At 34.5% G+C, this 16,181-nt stretch overlaps 1 protein-coding gene across 5 annotated transcripts in view; it reads left to right on the plus strand.

Moving 5' to 3' along the window:
• IPO11 (importin 11) overlaps positions 1-16,181 on the plus strand; it is a 135,862-nt gene that overhangs the window by 91,396 nt on the left and 28,285 nt on the right. For all 5 annotated transcript variants that reach the window (XM_016198752.2, XM_016198749.2, XM_016198754.2 and 2 more), the window contains 3 exons: positions 3,643-3,738; positions 4,326-4,439; positions 9,705-9,826. In XM_016198752.2, the coding sequence (XP_016054238.1) occupies positions 3,643-3,738; positions 4,326-4,439; positions 9,705-9,826 (332 nt within the window). The remainder of the gene's footprint in view (positions 1-3,642; positions 3,739-4,325; positions 4,440-9,704; positions 9,827-16,181) is intronic.

The raw sequence follows: 16,181 nt of genomic DNA on the forward strand, positions 1-16,181 counted from the left end.
GGTCTAGCTAGTGATTGGAGTTGTGATGTAAAGCCAGGCATTCTGACTTCAGAATAAGTGATCTAACTACTTTGTAATGCAGTATAAGCCTAAATCAATAAAATTGTTTGCGTGCGAGGCACAAACTAAAAGCCTGCATTTTTGACAGATTTTAAAAACACAATCTGTTTCAGGTATGTTCAGAAAAGGGATAGATTAAAACTAAAGTGCATAAGTCCAATTTGTAATAGCATAATGCTTATAAAGATAGGAATATGTGATTATTTTGCGACACAGAGGAGTACTGTGCAGCTTTTAGAAGGAATGAAGACCTCTGTATACAGTCTTAAAATGATTTTGAGACTCTAAGCAAAGAATAATGTCTAGCGTTTTCTTGTATTTACAGAGTACAACATAGACAGCAGTGGGAAAATAAACTATTAAAAGTGGTTATGTAGGGATAAGAAGAAGAGCAGATGGAAGCCAGATCTTTTAGGATGTATATTTATTTTGTGCTTTTGCTTTAGGGCCATGTAGATGTTTTACATGATTTAAAATAATGAAAGTAAAAGCAGTTCTTAAAGATAAAAACAAGCTGAAACATTTGAATCTATTCTTATGTTGGTGGTAGAGACATCTGAGAACATTTCAAGTAACTTTAATACATAGTATTTTACACATGTATCACTGGTGGGATGTAACACTGGAACAGAAAGAAATAAGGATATTATAAGTTATACTCAGTAGTGTTATTATTAGTAACAGTAGTATTGGTATTTTGAAACTCTTATATATATATTAGGTAGAGGGAAATAAGGTTATTAGAACCTGGCATTCTTCAATATATTAGAAGATGGAAATATAAAATCAAAGAAGTTATGTAAAATGCTGCAATCTTGAATTGGATTTGGTGAGTTTACTGCATATGCTTTTTAGGAAGAGAAAATAGTTTTCCTAATTCTGTCTAGAAGCAGTATCAACCCAGTGGCAGCATCTGTACCCCAGAGCCTAGATTGTGCTCTGTAAATATTGTGTCCTACTGGTTGACTGCAGAGCTTAGGCAAGGGATATACGAGATAATCTGAGGAGCTAGCTCTCTGTGCTGAAAGGAAGGAAAGATGGGATTCTGTCAAAAGGATTCAGGAATTAACTTTGAAGGCGCTCCCACTGGCTAATTATGGGACAGCTTGAACATTAAAACAAAAGTAAACCAAATGGATTAAAACACATCAAACATGCTAAAATCCCTGAGAACATAATGGTCCCTGCCAAGAAGAGTAAGCTGTGATTTAAGCACTATTAACGTCTGTAAATTATCTTACTTTTAACTACTTATTCTTATGTTAGTTGTCTTTAGTTTTATTTCCTCCTTGGTCCTGTTTGGCCACCTGGGTGTACATGCATTTTACTTGAAATATACAGAATTGTATATTACCCCTGAAATCAGGGAGGCACTTTTCAAAATTTTGTTTAAAAGTGAAAGCTATGCTGCTGGTCAGAATGTTTGGTATGAGTTTGATCATTATGGAAAAACCTTCACTGTGGAAATACTTTGAACTCTGGCATTTAAGTCACAACTGCAATATATTCCTTGGGAAGTGAACTATAGAGTTTCATGTGTGTGAAAACAATGTAGGACCATTCCATCTGGATTTCCCACAGGCATCTCAAGTTCAGCATGTCTAAAAGCAAACCTCATTATTAACAGCACCATAATTTGTACCCGTTGAGCAAACATGGAAACTAGGAGTAATCCCAGACTTCTTTACCTTTGGTCAACTGTTCAACTTGTTTTGTGTTTCTTATCAGTTCTACTTCCTGAAATTTCTCTTAATTCTGTTACACAACCCCTGCCTCCAAATCTGATAATGGCATTTTTCTGCATAATTTTTCAGAAACAATCTTACCTTTCTAGCTATGGTTCCTACTTGTTTGAATGCAAAGACTCCATTTTAGTTCTGGAATATTGCAGTTCCTTTAAACAGTAGTAACTATACCTTTATATATAAAGAATATGGATAGTCACAGCCTTTTTGTATTAAATGATAGATACATTAAAATGAATTTATATTTTAAAAGTCATAATGATCTAAATACGTGATTTTTTTTCCCTACACAAACTTTTGTAATCCTTGGAATTAGTCAAATGTTTTTGGTGTAATTTTTTTATATGCATGAAATTCTGTGCCAGTTGTGTCTGCTCAGTATGCTCAGACATATTGACCCATCAGGTATTTTACTTTAATTTTCCCAAAGAAGCCTCTTCCAGTGCCTTTTGAATTTCTTCTTTGTAGATTCCAATATTCATCTCTCATTTTCTTTGTCTTTTTAAAATTGGCCCCTTCCCTTTTATCTTTTCCTGTAATTTTAGTTGGGTTTCAGGAGGGAATGTAGTTAATTAATATGTGTCTAACAGTCAGCAGATGGCCTTCCTCTCCATTCGTAGATAAAGTAGAGACTGTCTAGTGACATCTACCTCTTAGACTCAGTCCACTATCTTATCTACATTCCCACCTTTATCCCAAATGCCTTCCTCATCTCTATTCCAAGTCCAATTTTTTTGAACAAAATAAGCCTTATTGAGGTCATATTTAATTATGTTCTGAATCTCCCTTTGCTTTTAATCAGGAACTGTGATGTCTTTTATTTTGTGTCTCAAAACATAGTGTTTGGTCCACAGTAAAAGTTTTACTTCTTGCTAAAAATTAGAAAACGCTGTTGCCCTGGCCGGGTGGCTCAGTTGATTGGAGTATCGCCCTGTACACCAAAAGGTGTGGTTCTGATTCCCACACAGGGCACATACCGAGGCTGAAGGTTCGATCTGTTAGGGCGAGTACAGGAGGCGACTGATTGATGTTCCTTTCTCATCCATGTTTTTCTGTTTCTCTCTCTTTCCCTTCCCCTCTCTCTTTAAAAAAATAAATAAACAAACATATCCTCAGGTGAGGACTGAAAAAAGAAAAAGAAAACATCATTCCCGGGTACTCTGCTTATCTTGAGAACGTTTTGAAGTGCATGGAGGTGTATTTGATTGTCCTCGTGTTTGGAGCATGCTGCTGACACATAATGAGTACAGACTGAAGGCACTAAAGGGCCCTCAGTGCATGGAATAGTCTTGCACAGTAAACACTTGTCCCACGTAGAATGCCAGTAGTCAGTCTTGAGAAACAGTGCTCAAAGTTTAGAGGGAAACCTGGCTCTGCCTTGAGCCTGGTACTTGCCCACAAGTCTCTCAAATGATGTATGTTTTTCTTCCTACTCCTCGAGCATTGGGACTGGAACCAGGGAAGATCCTTCTTTGTCCTCATTGTTGCTTTCTGACCACTGTCTGTCTTATTCCCTAAAAAATAAAACAGCTCTGGCTGGTCAGTTGGTTGGAGTGTCGTCCCATGCACCAAAAGGTCTCTGGTTCAATTCCTGTTCAGGGCACCTGCCCAGGTTTTGGGCTCTATCCCTGGTCAGGGTGCATGCATGAGGCAACCGATTAGTTTCTCTCTCACATAAGTGTTTTTCTCTCACTCTCTCTCCTTTCCTCTCTCTCTGAAATCAATAAAAACAGGATTTGGTGTGTGGTATTTAATACATTGTTTTTTTTACCTGTGTTTTACATGAAGCAATGGCTTTCATTATTAACTGTTACCATTGTGTCTTTCTGATTTTTAGGTTGTGGAAAATGCCCTTAAAGTGAACCCAGTTTTAGGCCCACAAATGTTTCAACCGATTCTACCCTGTGTTTTCAGAGGTATTATAGAAGGGGAGGTAAGATTTTTATTAAGCTTCTAGGGACAGTATTGGACCCTTAGAGGTCCAGTTTTAATTATTTTCCCTCTTCATTGTAAGATTATTTCTTTATTGTCTTATGTAAAAGGAAAGCTTTTTAAAATATTTGATTATTTTGAAGTAAATTAATTAAATTTCAGGTATTCATACAGCTTTATTATTTTTCCACATAGGAAAGATTTTCTTTGATATCTCTTCTCTCACTCATATGTTCTAAGTCCAGCTCTTAAATAGATCCATGTAAACTAAGTATGTTAAGAACATTAAAATAATATAAATATATAAATATGCCATTGATAAATATCCTCTCTCTATTCTTCTCTTTTATATATACACATATGTTATTTCTATAAATATATATGTAATACATATATATTACCTTGTATGGTATATATATTTAGTAAGTTAGAGGCAGGCAGTATTGACAGTTCATTCTAAAGAAGCACTATGAAGGACAATATTATTATTTCAGATCCCTGTTGACTGTTGCCATGTCAGTGATTATTTATAATTGTTTATACTGTACCTTAACACAATTTTACATGTGCTGTATTTTAACTGTACAGAGGTATCCTGTAGTGATGTCAACGTATCTCGGAGTTATGGGTCGAGTCTTGCTACAAAACACTAGTTTCTTTTCTTCACTTCTTACTGAGATGGCACGTAAATTTAATCAGGAGGTAAGAATCTGGTTTTTTAAATTGAAAGACATCTTTATCTAGATAAAGATAGGAAATAATTTGGTGAAATAATGATTCTATAAATCTTACTGTATTTAAACTTTTATATTTTAAATCTCTAATAACGTATGTTTTACCTATAATTTGGGAGAAGAAAAAATCTGGTAATGGCAGTTGAAACATATTTTCTTCTCAAAATGGGCAATTTTATTCTACTTAGTTATAGGCATACATTAAATGAAATGGATACATATAATCATGTACAGTTGTTGTTTCATTTCTTTAATTAACTTGTTCTTAATGCCATGCAATGAGTTTTCATTATCATTATTGTGGGAAATGAACTTTTCCCCCAAGGCTATTTAGAAAATACTGTAATTGAAACCAATTGCTGAAATAAGTATGGAATAGGTTCTTAAGTGAGTTTGTTACTTTAAAATGTGGTTTTTATGTTGTAAGTTATTAGCCTGCTAAGATTTATAAAAAAAAGAAGCCGAATGTACTTGATTGACATCTCTAGAATGTAGGCAGTTTGTGAAATCTTTTGTTTTCTGGCCATTAAACAAATATATTTCCACTTTAAACAAATCCAGAGTAAGGAAGTACAAATTTTAGAATGCATATAGTTTTTCTAAAATTGGACTAATCTAATTAGAGATACCAGCCTTTGTTTTGATGGATAGGAGAGATTTTTCATTAGCTTTATTAAATGTAACTGTGATGGGTTAATGTTAAACAGTTCAGAGTTTATTCAGTTGAGTTCAGCAAAATTTGTTGAGTGATTTTAATAATATATTTAACAATAATATACATTTCAGTTATTTTAAGTCCTCACAGTGAGATGATTTATATTTTCATCTCACACATGAGAAATCTGAGGGTTAGAGAGCTTTCGTGACTTGCTCAAGTTTGCATAGCTAGTGAATGGTAGAGTTGGTATACAAACCCCAGCAACCTAACTTCAGAGCCTGGTATCTTAGTGGATGACTTTTATAGACATTAGAGATATCAATGGTCTAAATATCCCAAACAGTGTTTAGAAGGGCTAGAAAAGCTTTTAATGTAATTGTACTAAGTTTAATGAAAAATAAGAGGCAATTTATGATTAAGACCATTAAGAGAAATGATCACTTATTGACTCTACAGGTTTCCTAGTGACTATATACTTAGGAAATTGTTTAAAATATTTGATGTCTTTTTTATTGTAAAATCTTGACTCAAACTGTAGTATTCTTCAGCTAGTGTCAGCAGCATTAAAGGATCATACTTTTAATTTTTAAATTTCAACAAATAATTTAGGAATTATTATTTTGTGAGTGTGAAATAATATTTTTATTTTCAAAACATCAAGTAGTTTTGCAAGTAAATGATCTGGTGCTGTGCTCAAAGTTATTGTGGAAATGTTGATACATCTTGATAAGGTTTGGAAACATCAGAGAGTATTCTTCATTACCTGTTAATACATTGTTTCTTTGCATCTCAGTTTTCATATACTGCAAGAAAGCTATCAACATTTGCTTTGCCTGGCTGGGCGTGGCTCAGTGGTTGAGCGTGAACCTAGGATCCCTGCGATCGGGGTTCGATTCCAGGTCAGGGCACATGCCCGGGTTGCAGGCTCGATCCCCTGTCAGGGGCATACAGGAGGCAGCCGATCAATGACCCTCTCATCATTTGATGTTTCTCTCTCTCTCTCTCCCCCCCTCCCCCCCCTTTCCTCTCTCTGAAATCAATAAAGATATATTTTTAAAAAACACACAAAAAACCCCCAAACATTTGCTTTATTAGTAGTACATTTGAGGGAGGATTGAAAAGGAAAAGTAGAATTATGGCCTCATTGGAGGTCACAGCAACTTCCTCCTTTGGTTTTAGCTGACACACCCATTCACACATTCCTTGAAATTCCTCCTTCCTTTAGGTTCCAGGACACTCTAGGTTACTCTCTGATTTCCTTCTTGGCCTCATTTGATGGTTTCTGTTTTTCACTCTCTTGTAAATCATGAGCTTCTTCTAAGAATCAATTAGCCTTTGCTCTTCTCCAGCCATAGTCACTCCTTTGAGGTAGGCCAACTCTGACCTTTCCCTTAAAATCCAATCCAATGTTTTCATCTCAAGGTATCTGTCTTCTTTGAGCACTCAGTCCTGTGGCATTTTTTTCTTTTGAGTGTTGATGGTACTTATTATCTATATCTCTCTCATTTATTCAACAGTTTTTTAATCTTTTATTGTAAAGCAGCTTTCCAACCCCCATTGTTTTTCCCCATGGCTTTAACTTACTGGAGAGCCTGGGCCAGTTGTACCAAAGAGCTCTGTCTAAGGTATGTCTCAGTGTTAACTTATTCCTTCATCTCCTGTATTTTTGTAAACCAGCACACTAAATCCATCTTCTCTTTATCTCCATTGCTGTTGCATAGCCTACATCCTTATCTCATCACTGGATTACTATCACTTCCAGTCTTTCTTCCATAGGTCAACAGAGTGAGCTTTCAGATTAAGCTGCAGAATTGCTTAACTTGCCTGTCTTCTCCATTTTACTGTGAGCTCCAAGGTCACAAAGCTAGGAGATGCTGGAGTTGGGAAAATGCATCATATTTCTTTGTTGATAGTCTCATGTGTCTTCAAGGGTAGGTACTCTAGTTGATGATACAAGTTCTGGAGGCTCAGAAGTCCAAGATCAGGGTTCCAAGTATGGTCAGATTTTGGTGGAGGCTCTTTTCCAGGTTGTGGACTGCTGACTTCTTACTGTGTCTTCACATGGTAGAAAAGCAGAAGTTATTAAAATGATTTGATAATGATTTGTTCTGCCATTTATATAATTTGATAAGCAGTGTTACAATATCTATTTATATAAAGATAAGACCTTAAATTTTTAAATTTATATTTACTTTTTTTTGTTTTTTTTTTGTTTTTTTTGTTTTTTTTTTTTTTAAATATATCTTTATTGATTTCAGAGAGAGGAAAAGAGAGGGAGAGAGACAGAGAAACATCAATGATGAGAAATCATTGATCAGCTGCCTCCTGCACGCCCCTGACTGGGGATCGAGCCCACAACCCGGGCGTGTGCCCTGACTAGGAATCGAACCCTGATCGCCTGGATCCTAGGTCGACGCTCAACTGCTGAGCCACACCCAGCTGGGCTATATTTACTTTTGATTTTAAAATATTTTTAAGTATCATTTTACCTCAAGTTATTGTTAGTAACAGCATGAATTGCATCTGGCAAGTGTATGTTTGCATGAATGGGGAAGATCTGAAACTACAGCCTTCCTTGTTTTTCCTTTCTTGAAAGGAAATTTGCTCCTGTGCAATCCTATACTTAACATTAACTTTATACCCAAAATGACATTCTTTGCTTAACCGGAACTGAGTAACTAATGGATAGTTCTTTAGGTGCTGTTGCATTTGAAAATAATAATTTTAAAAAATAGATGAGAATGAGCCACCTCCATTAGGCTAAGTATCATAATATAGAGAAATGAGGACCTGTGTTAGATGCTGGGGCTACTCCAAGTTCATTGGCAGTATGAAAGATTGAGGAAAGTTGCTGTCATTGGTTCAGACTTATTTCTGACACTGTATTTAGGCCACAAGCTTTTCATGCATTACTTCTTATCTTTTCTGTTTTTACTTTTAATTGTGAAGAGGAAATGAAATGCTTTTCACAAAGTATTTGACCGAAAAAAAGTTGTCAAGCCATCATGCTTGAGTGTGGAGACTAGGGGAATGGAAGTGAGTTCAGATGGCTACTTTTAAGTGTGAGTACAGATGTAAAGGACGTCAGAAGTATGTCAGTAATTAAATAGGTCTAGGCGGATGAGTTCCATTGTGTCCAGAGAGCTTTGAAGCAAGCAAGAACGAGTTTAAGTGTTCTGTGAGTTCATGGTGGCATCTTATGACACTTTACAGAGTTGGGGGAAATCAAGTGTAAATAATTGTCTTCAAATATTAAGCATTTTCTTGACTTTTATTATTTTAAAAAATGTGTAGAAGCATTTTTTGGAAAAAATGTAGAAGCACAAAGGTACATAAGTGTGAGAACTTAAGGTTGATTTTAGGTACCAAATCCATAAGGTAGCATTTTGATATTAAATGCATTTTTTAAAAGGTGCTAGAAGTGAATGAGTGTTTATAAGTAAATCCTGATATCCACTTTCAATCCACTTTCAATTTGGTTGTATCTTACTTTATAGGTTCTAACTGTATCAGTCAGGGTTCTCCAGAGAAGTGTGTGTACATGCACACGAGACATTTTAAGGAATTAGCTCACATGATCGTAGGACTGGCAAGTTCTAATTTTGTAGGGCAGGCTGAAAACTCAGGATTTCTATGTTACAGTCTTTTTATTTTATTATTTTATTTTTATTATAGTTGACATATTATGTTATTAATCATTTTATATACCTTACAGAGTGATCACCACAGTAAGTCTAGTAACCACCTGTCACTGTACATAGCTATTATGATATTATTGACTGTATTCCCTATGCTGTATATTATATCCCTGTGACTTATTTTTTAACTGGAAGCTTGTACTACTTAATCCCTTTTCCTCTTCTCTCAAGCCCCTACCTCCGCTGCTCTCTGCAATCATCGTTTTGTATGTATGAGTTTGTTTCATTTTGTTCATTTGTTTTGTTTTTACGTATAAGTGAAATCATATGGTGTTTGTTTTTCTCTGTCCAACTTCACTTAACATAATACTCAAGGTCCATCCATATTGTCGCAAATGGCAAGATTTCATTCTTTCTTATACCTGAGTAATATTCCCCTGGATATATGTACCACATTTTCTTTATTCATCTGTTGATGGATAGTCTTGAAGCAGGATTTCTTCTTTTCTGGGAAAACTTAGTTTTTGCTCCGAAGACTTCTAACTGATTGAATGAAACCCAACCCACATTATGTAGGGTAATCTCCTTTACTTAACGTCAACACATTGTAAATGTTAGCCATAGTTATAGACACTTTTACAGCAGCATCTAGACTGGTATTTGAACAAACTACTGGACACCTTAGCCTAGCTGAGTTGAACAAGTCTGTTTAGTTCTCAGAATTAATTGACTCTCGAGATGAATTAAAGTTGAATTCTGGTTTGCTTAAATTATTCCTTTCCGACTCAAGACTTGCCCCAACTTCTTATATTCTAATTCTGTGGTTGCTGGAATTGAACTTTAACTATGCCTCATGAGGTTTTAGCCTGTGACAGTACTTATCCACAAGTAAATAGTACTTTAGGTATTTTGAGATGATTCTTGGTCTTTCTTTCAGATGGACCAGCTTTTGGGAAATATGATTGAGATGTGGGTTGATCGTATGGACAACATTACTCAGCCTGAAAGAAGAAAACTTTCAGCTTTGGCTTTGCTTTCTCTTCTGCCATCTGATAATAGGTGAGGAAATGTTTTCTTAAAATTTTTTTCTTTAAAGCAGTAAAATATTAGCACTGTTTTGGCTATTTGTATTGCTGTGTGTTTCTTGGCAGTGTCTTTTAATTTGTATATATGCTGATTTTGTTAGTATATAATGATGTGACGAGTGTTAGCCTAGATCTAAAAATCTGTGAGTGGGCTCTGCAGTTTAATGGTCATATTCATTTTACCAATTTATTTATTCTTGTCTGAGTTTCCCTTTTTTTTTTTAATAACCAGATTTTATTTAGACTTATATTATGTCCTCTTTTTATATAGATATATTAAATATAAAATATTTTCAGTGTCAGTAGCACTTTATAAAATATATTATTCTGGTAATTCAAAAGTATGCTACATAATTTTTATTTATTTTGGGTTATATATAAAGAAGCTTGCAAGTTGTTTTTTTCCTTCTGTCATAGATAAAGTCATTATATTATACTTTACAAACTTTGTTAAAATTCTCATTTTTATAAAGAAATACAAAACGCTTTGATTTAGAAATTTAAGGAAAAATATGTTTCTTTGTTTTTATTCTTGTCTTTGTGGAGTTGGCATTATATGACCCCCCCTCCTTTTTGGTACTTTTAATTTTAAGTGGCATAGAGGTGGTAGGGTAGGCCTTACTACTTGACAATATGAGAAGAATAATGATAATATATTAGATCTTCATGTCTTAGGAAATTTTTATAGCATATGCATCCTAGTGATAAAATAAATCCAGTTAGCTTAGAAATTCTTCATAAAAAAGTATGCATTATTTATTTCTAGTATGATAATTTGGATTAAGAACATAGGCAATTGTTTTGTCCTCACACCATAACAATAGTTAATAATTATTGAGCACTTCCTTATATTTTACTAAGTGCTTTGCATTTATATCATTTAATTTTAAACACAGTTCTGAGGTGTAGGCATTATTTTCTTTTTATAGAACAAATAAATAGCTTAAAAATGTTAAGTAACTTGCCTAGGGTCTGGCATATGGCGTATCATAGAGCAAATTTTGACCTTGGGCAGCTTGAAGCCAGTGTTTGCTCTTTTAACTACAGATGTTGCTACTTCTCAGGTGGATTTGCATAAGACTTGTATATTTCCTCACTGTGAAACTGAGTGGCATCTTATTTATTTTTGGAAGCCAAATTCTAGCTACCTCCATTTTAACTTATTGCTGTTTCCCTTTTTCTTAGTGGAGAAACAATGACTTGAGAATTATTCAGGTGTTTAAAATGGAAATGGTAAAGAACTTTGTCGTTGGCAATATTCAACACTATGTAGACATTTCTTGAATAAATTAATGAATGGAAAAATATTAAAGTTAATAAAGCATGTCAGAATTTTTTCTAATATAGAGATTATTTTGGGTAAACTAGAAGTGATATAGGTTAAGAAGTATAGAAAGATATCTAATTATATCTAAAGCATTTGCTTACATTTTTTATGAAAATACTATTAGCTTCATTATTTAATTTTATCTGTGTAGTTCAAAAATATTTTATAAATTAGTTGTGGAAATAGTTGGCTTCTATAAGGAAAATATAAAGCTTCTATAAGTCTAAGGAATACTTAGACTGGGGCTATGTCAACCTATATAAATTGAAGGGCACACTTTATTAAGACTTGTAATTCAGATTTAAAGGTTGTGAGGAGATAGCTTTGTATTAGTAAGATCAGATCTTATTTTTGTTTTTAAAATGAAGCAAGTATTAAAAAATCTATTGGGCAGTAATGAATTCATGTCCTTTTAAGGGTACCAAGAAAAGCTTGAATAATGTGGAAATAGAATTTTAAAGGTAATAATTTAACTTTAAAATGTCCTTAATGGATTACTGGCTAAAGAAGCATTGATAGATACAGAAACTTACAATCTTAAAAACAAAAAAAACCTAATTGCTCTAGAAGTTTGCCATATAGTCATGGGCCCATGACATAATTTAGGAAGATTTATATTCACATACTTTAGTGGACAGTAATGTTGACATTGAAGTCAGCAGTTTTATCATTCGCTGTCATGATCTTTCTTCTACTTATAACTACATAGTTATTGGAATTTGGGGGAAGTTTTCTCTTTCCACATCCCCAGTGATGTTTCCTGGTTAATTTCCCATTCCTGTTCTTTTAGACTTTGCAGTGTAACATTTCCCTTGCCTAAAATAAGCAAGTCTAGAGAATAATATTTATAATAATTTTCTTAATCAGACTAAATTGGGAAATGTTATTTTCTTCTCCTTTCATTCTAATGGATTTTCAAATGCAGAAATACACTGTTCTGAAGCAGGGTTTCTCAACGACAGTACTAGTGACATTTTGAGTCAGATGGCTATTTGTTGTGGGGCGATCCTGTGCATTGTAGGATACTTATTAGCAGCATCCTGTGGCCTCTACCCACTAGATGTGCCGGGAGAACCTTCCATCTCCAGTTTAGAATCACTGCTCTAAAGAATGACTATTTACAAAACTATTAAACTCTTTTACCCTAATCTACTACTACTGGATCAGAAATTTGATAGAAGACTGTAGACTTTATAACCACACTCAAATCCTGGTGCCATTCACTTGTGAATGACAGTGGCCAAGTAATTTAACTTTCCCATGCCTAAGTTTCCTTGTTTTTAAATGAGGATGCTAGTAGCACCTTCCCGATGAGGGTACTGTGAAGATGAGTTTCCGTGTGTACAGTAGGCTGTTGGGATCGACGAGTTAGCTGCCTTTCTCTGTTCTTCCTTGCCTCCTTCCCCACCCACCACCATCTAATTATCTTAATACAGAGTTCTAAAAGCTTAAGTCTCGGTTCCTGCATTCATTTTAAATTCAGTACATTTTGAGTATCTGTACCTGTTTATTAATTAATTTAAAAAATGTGTGTCAACCACCTACTCCTAAGGAATGTCACCTTCTGCTTGATGATGTACTTTAGTATTGTGCATTATCACCAACTTAGTGGTATATGAATTTGCTTACGTCTACTCTGTACAGTCTTGTTGTATCTTCTTGGTCACTTCTTGTTGCATCTTAATGGTGCAGTCTTTTTCTTTTTTAATTGTGCAGTACAACTTCTTGTGTCCTTCTGTTTTAGTGTTTCTTTACCTGTAATAATTCCAAGTTTGAATTTTCTCCCATTTTTAGGATCTATAATATTTCTGAATAGAGGAAGTAAAGTTTTCTTCAGCTAATTTTTATGTGAAAATAGCATAACTTACATATGCCTCTTTTTATGTTTTCCAAAGAGTTTTCCTCCAAAGGCATAGATGAAGCAGAAATTGTTACTTGTAGATGAGAGGAATCCAACTTCCCTTTTATCTGTTCTCTAAAATAGCAATTTATCCTCCATCTTTAAAGACACTTTTTTTTTTTTTTATAATGCAGTTCTAAGAGTTTCAGATGTGAATAAGTATTCTCTGAGAGCAAGTGTTTTAAGAATTTTAAATTTCACTTTTTTTTTTTTAGATGTAAGGAAATCACCAGTGTGGGCGTTCTGTTTTGTTTTTAAGTTAATTCTATTAGGATGACATTGGTTCATAGGACAGCATAGGTGTCAGGTATGGGTTTCTACGTTATAAACCAATGTGGGATATTTAACATAAGCTAACTGATTACTTCAAACAGAGAGGGACGGAGCAGCAGAGCATTTGAGTGTATAACGGCCTGCTTCCTGAGAGAAACTGCATTTCAATAAAATCCCTTCAATGTCAGGTCTACTAAACCTGCTTGGATTGGACACTTAGTACCTCTCCATAATTCTCATTTATCTCAAGAATAACATATATAATATCATCATTTAGAAAGTTATTATTTAAGAGTTAAGATAACTTTCTAAGTCATTTTATAACTTTTAAAAGTGTTAGGCTAATAGTATCATGACAAGTTCCAAAGAGTAGTATTTTTGGTATAGTTTACATATAGTTGAATGAAAGGCAGTTTGCATTTTTAAAATTATGGACATGTTGTCATTCACCGTGTCCTGGATGCAGGTTATTCAATAAATAAATTGGTACCACAAAAAAAAAAAAGAAAAAAGAAAAAAAAATTATGAACCTGTTGTTTTACCTGAATAATGCTGGTTTAAACTGGCTCTTCCTAAGTGAGTATTTAACATGATCAAATTTTTATTTTCATCCCCTAAAAGAGGATGTGTCTTTTACACCTACGTCATGTTTTCTTATTTAGAATTTTATGGTATTTTCTTTTATCTGTAAATCCTTAATCTAATACTTCAGCTTTTCTATAGTAAAAATTAGTTCTCAATTTTTTGTCTTTCACAAGAAAATGTCTTAGAAACATCTTTGTGTGTATATTTCAGCCTTACTGAAATATAGTAATTCACAGACCATACAATTTACCCATTTAAAATGTACAATTCAGTAGTTTTTAGTATATCCACAGAGTTGTGCAACTATCACCACAGTTAGCTTTAGAACATTTTTATTATCCCCAAAGAAACCATGTACTCTGCCAGCCCTCATTATCTCATTCTTCCCTAGCCCTAGGAAACCTCTAATCTACTTTCTGTTTCTATAGGTGTGCCTAGTCTAGACTTTTCCTACAAATGGAATCCGACAGTATGTGATCTTTTGTGACTGGCTTATTTAATTTAGTATGTTTTCAAGGTTCATCCGTTTTATAGCATGTATCAGTATTTTGTTTCTTTTCATCGCTGAGTAATGTTCTCTTGTACAGATACATACCACATTTTGTTTATCTGTTCATCAGATGATGGACATTTGAGTTGCTTCTATGTTTTGGCTGTTATTAGTAATGCTGGTATTATTTGTGTGCTTTCCTATCTCTTGGGTATTGCTGGTTCCTATGGTGACTCTGTTTTACTTCCTGAGGAACTGCCAGACTCTTTGAAAATGGTTATACCATTTTACATTCCCACCAGTAGTGTATAAGGGTTCTGATTTCTCCATGTCCTTGTCAATACTGTATTATTTTTTATTATAGCCATGTTAGTGGTTGTGAAGTGGTATCTCATTGTGATAGATACATCTTTTTACTGGTTCTGCCATTCTCTTACTCACCTTTGGGGCTCTTAACTTGACACAAAGACTTTTGACTATTAGTTGATTGATTACCCTGAGCTGATTTGGGAGAAAAGCATACAGATTTAATATGTTTTACATGGCATGGCGTCTTCATGCAGAAATGAAGCCCCAAATAAATTGTTAAACCTGTGTGTTTTTATGGGTTTGATGCAGAGTGGATGCAAAGTTGTGGAAAGATATGATAAGGGCAAAGGGTATGAGGTAAGTGTAGTTAAGTGAAGAAAAGTGTGTAAGACCTGTTTCTTTGGATTCTGCTGAGAGTCCTTTTGTGTTTGGAGATAAGGATGCTCCTTTCCTCCCAATACAGAGAGAGCACCTCTCACATGAAGGTTTTATAACCTGCTTCAGGGGTGAAGGGCAGAGGGTTGGGGGGTGTGGCTAGTAATTGGGGAGGTCAGAGAAAGAGATCTTTCTGCTTCTGCTGTTTTCTTAAACTCCTTTAGCTTAAGATATGCAATATGCCAAGGTGCTATATTTTGGGGTACTGTGTCCTGAACCCCATAAGTTGTATGATGCAGTTGAAAAACCCATGAGACATACTTAATTCCACTTTGCATGTTACTGAAAATACGAAACAAGACGGACTTGAGAAACATAGTTCCGGTTCCATCTTTACCGAATTCATGTCATTTTTCATTCATTTGTTGTTGTTTTTTGGTTGCTGTTTTCTTATTTCTTCATAAAATAAAAATAAAAATAACAATAGCCAGCCACAAAGGATATTTGTGAGAATTGTAAATCCTTTAATAAAGATTTGATTTTTTTATTGTCATATAAAGATTGTGCCTTGGTATTATACCACATTCTTAATATGGAAATAATTCAGATCATTATCTGATGTAATTGTTGTCTTGATGTGAAGTAAAGGTACTTTAATATTGAAAGGGAATTATAGTGTACAATTATATATCATTGATATTTTAAGAATAGTGTATTGGTAAGATTAATAAAAGTCAGAATCAGAAAACCTAAGCAGTCAGCTTTTTGGAAAATTATGACTAAACAATTAATAGTCAATTCTTTAAATCCTTACCATGGAATATTACATTATAGCCTTGGCTGAGTAGCTCAGTTGGTTGGAGCATCATCCTGTACCCCAAAAGTTTGCAGGGATGATGCTCAGTCAGGGCACATACCGGGGTCTCAGGTTCGATTCCTGGTGGTGGTGGGGGCGGGGGGCATGCATGCGGGAGGGTGGCCGATTGATGATTCTCACATCTGTGTTTCTTTCTCTCCCCCTCCGCCCCCTCTAAAATCAGTGAAAAGGTATCTTTGGAGGAGGATTAAAA

This window comes from Miniopterus natalensis, chromosome 3 (genome assembly GCF_054644295.1).
Source record: "Miniopterus natalensis isolate mMinNat1 chromosome 3, mMinNat1.hap1, whole genome shotgun sequence".
Taxonomy (NCBI): Eukaryota; Metazoa; Chordata; class Mammalia; order Chiroptera; family Miniopteridae; genus Miniopterus; species Miniopterus natalensis.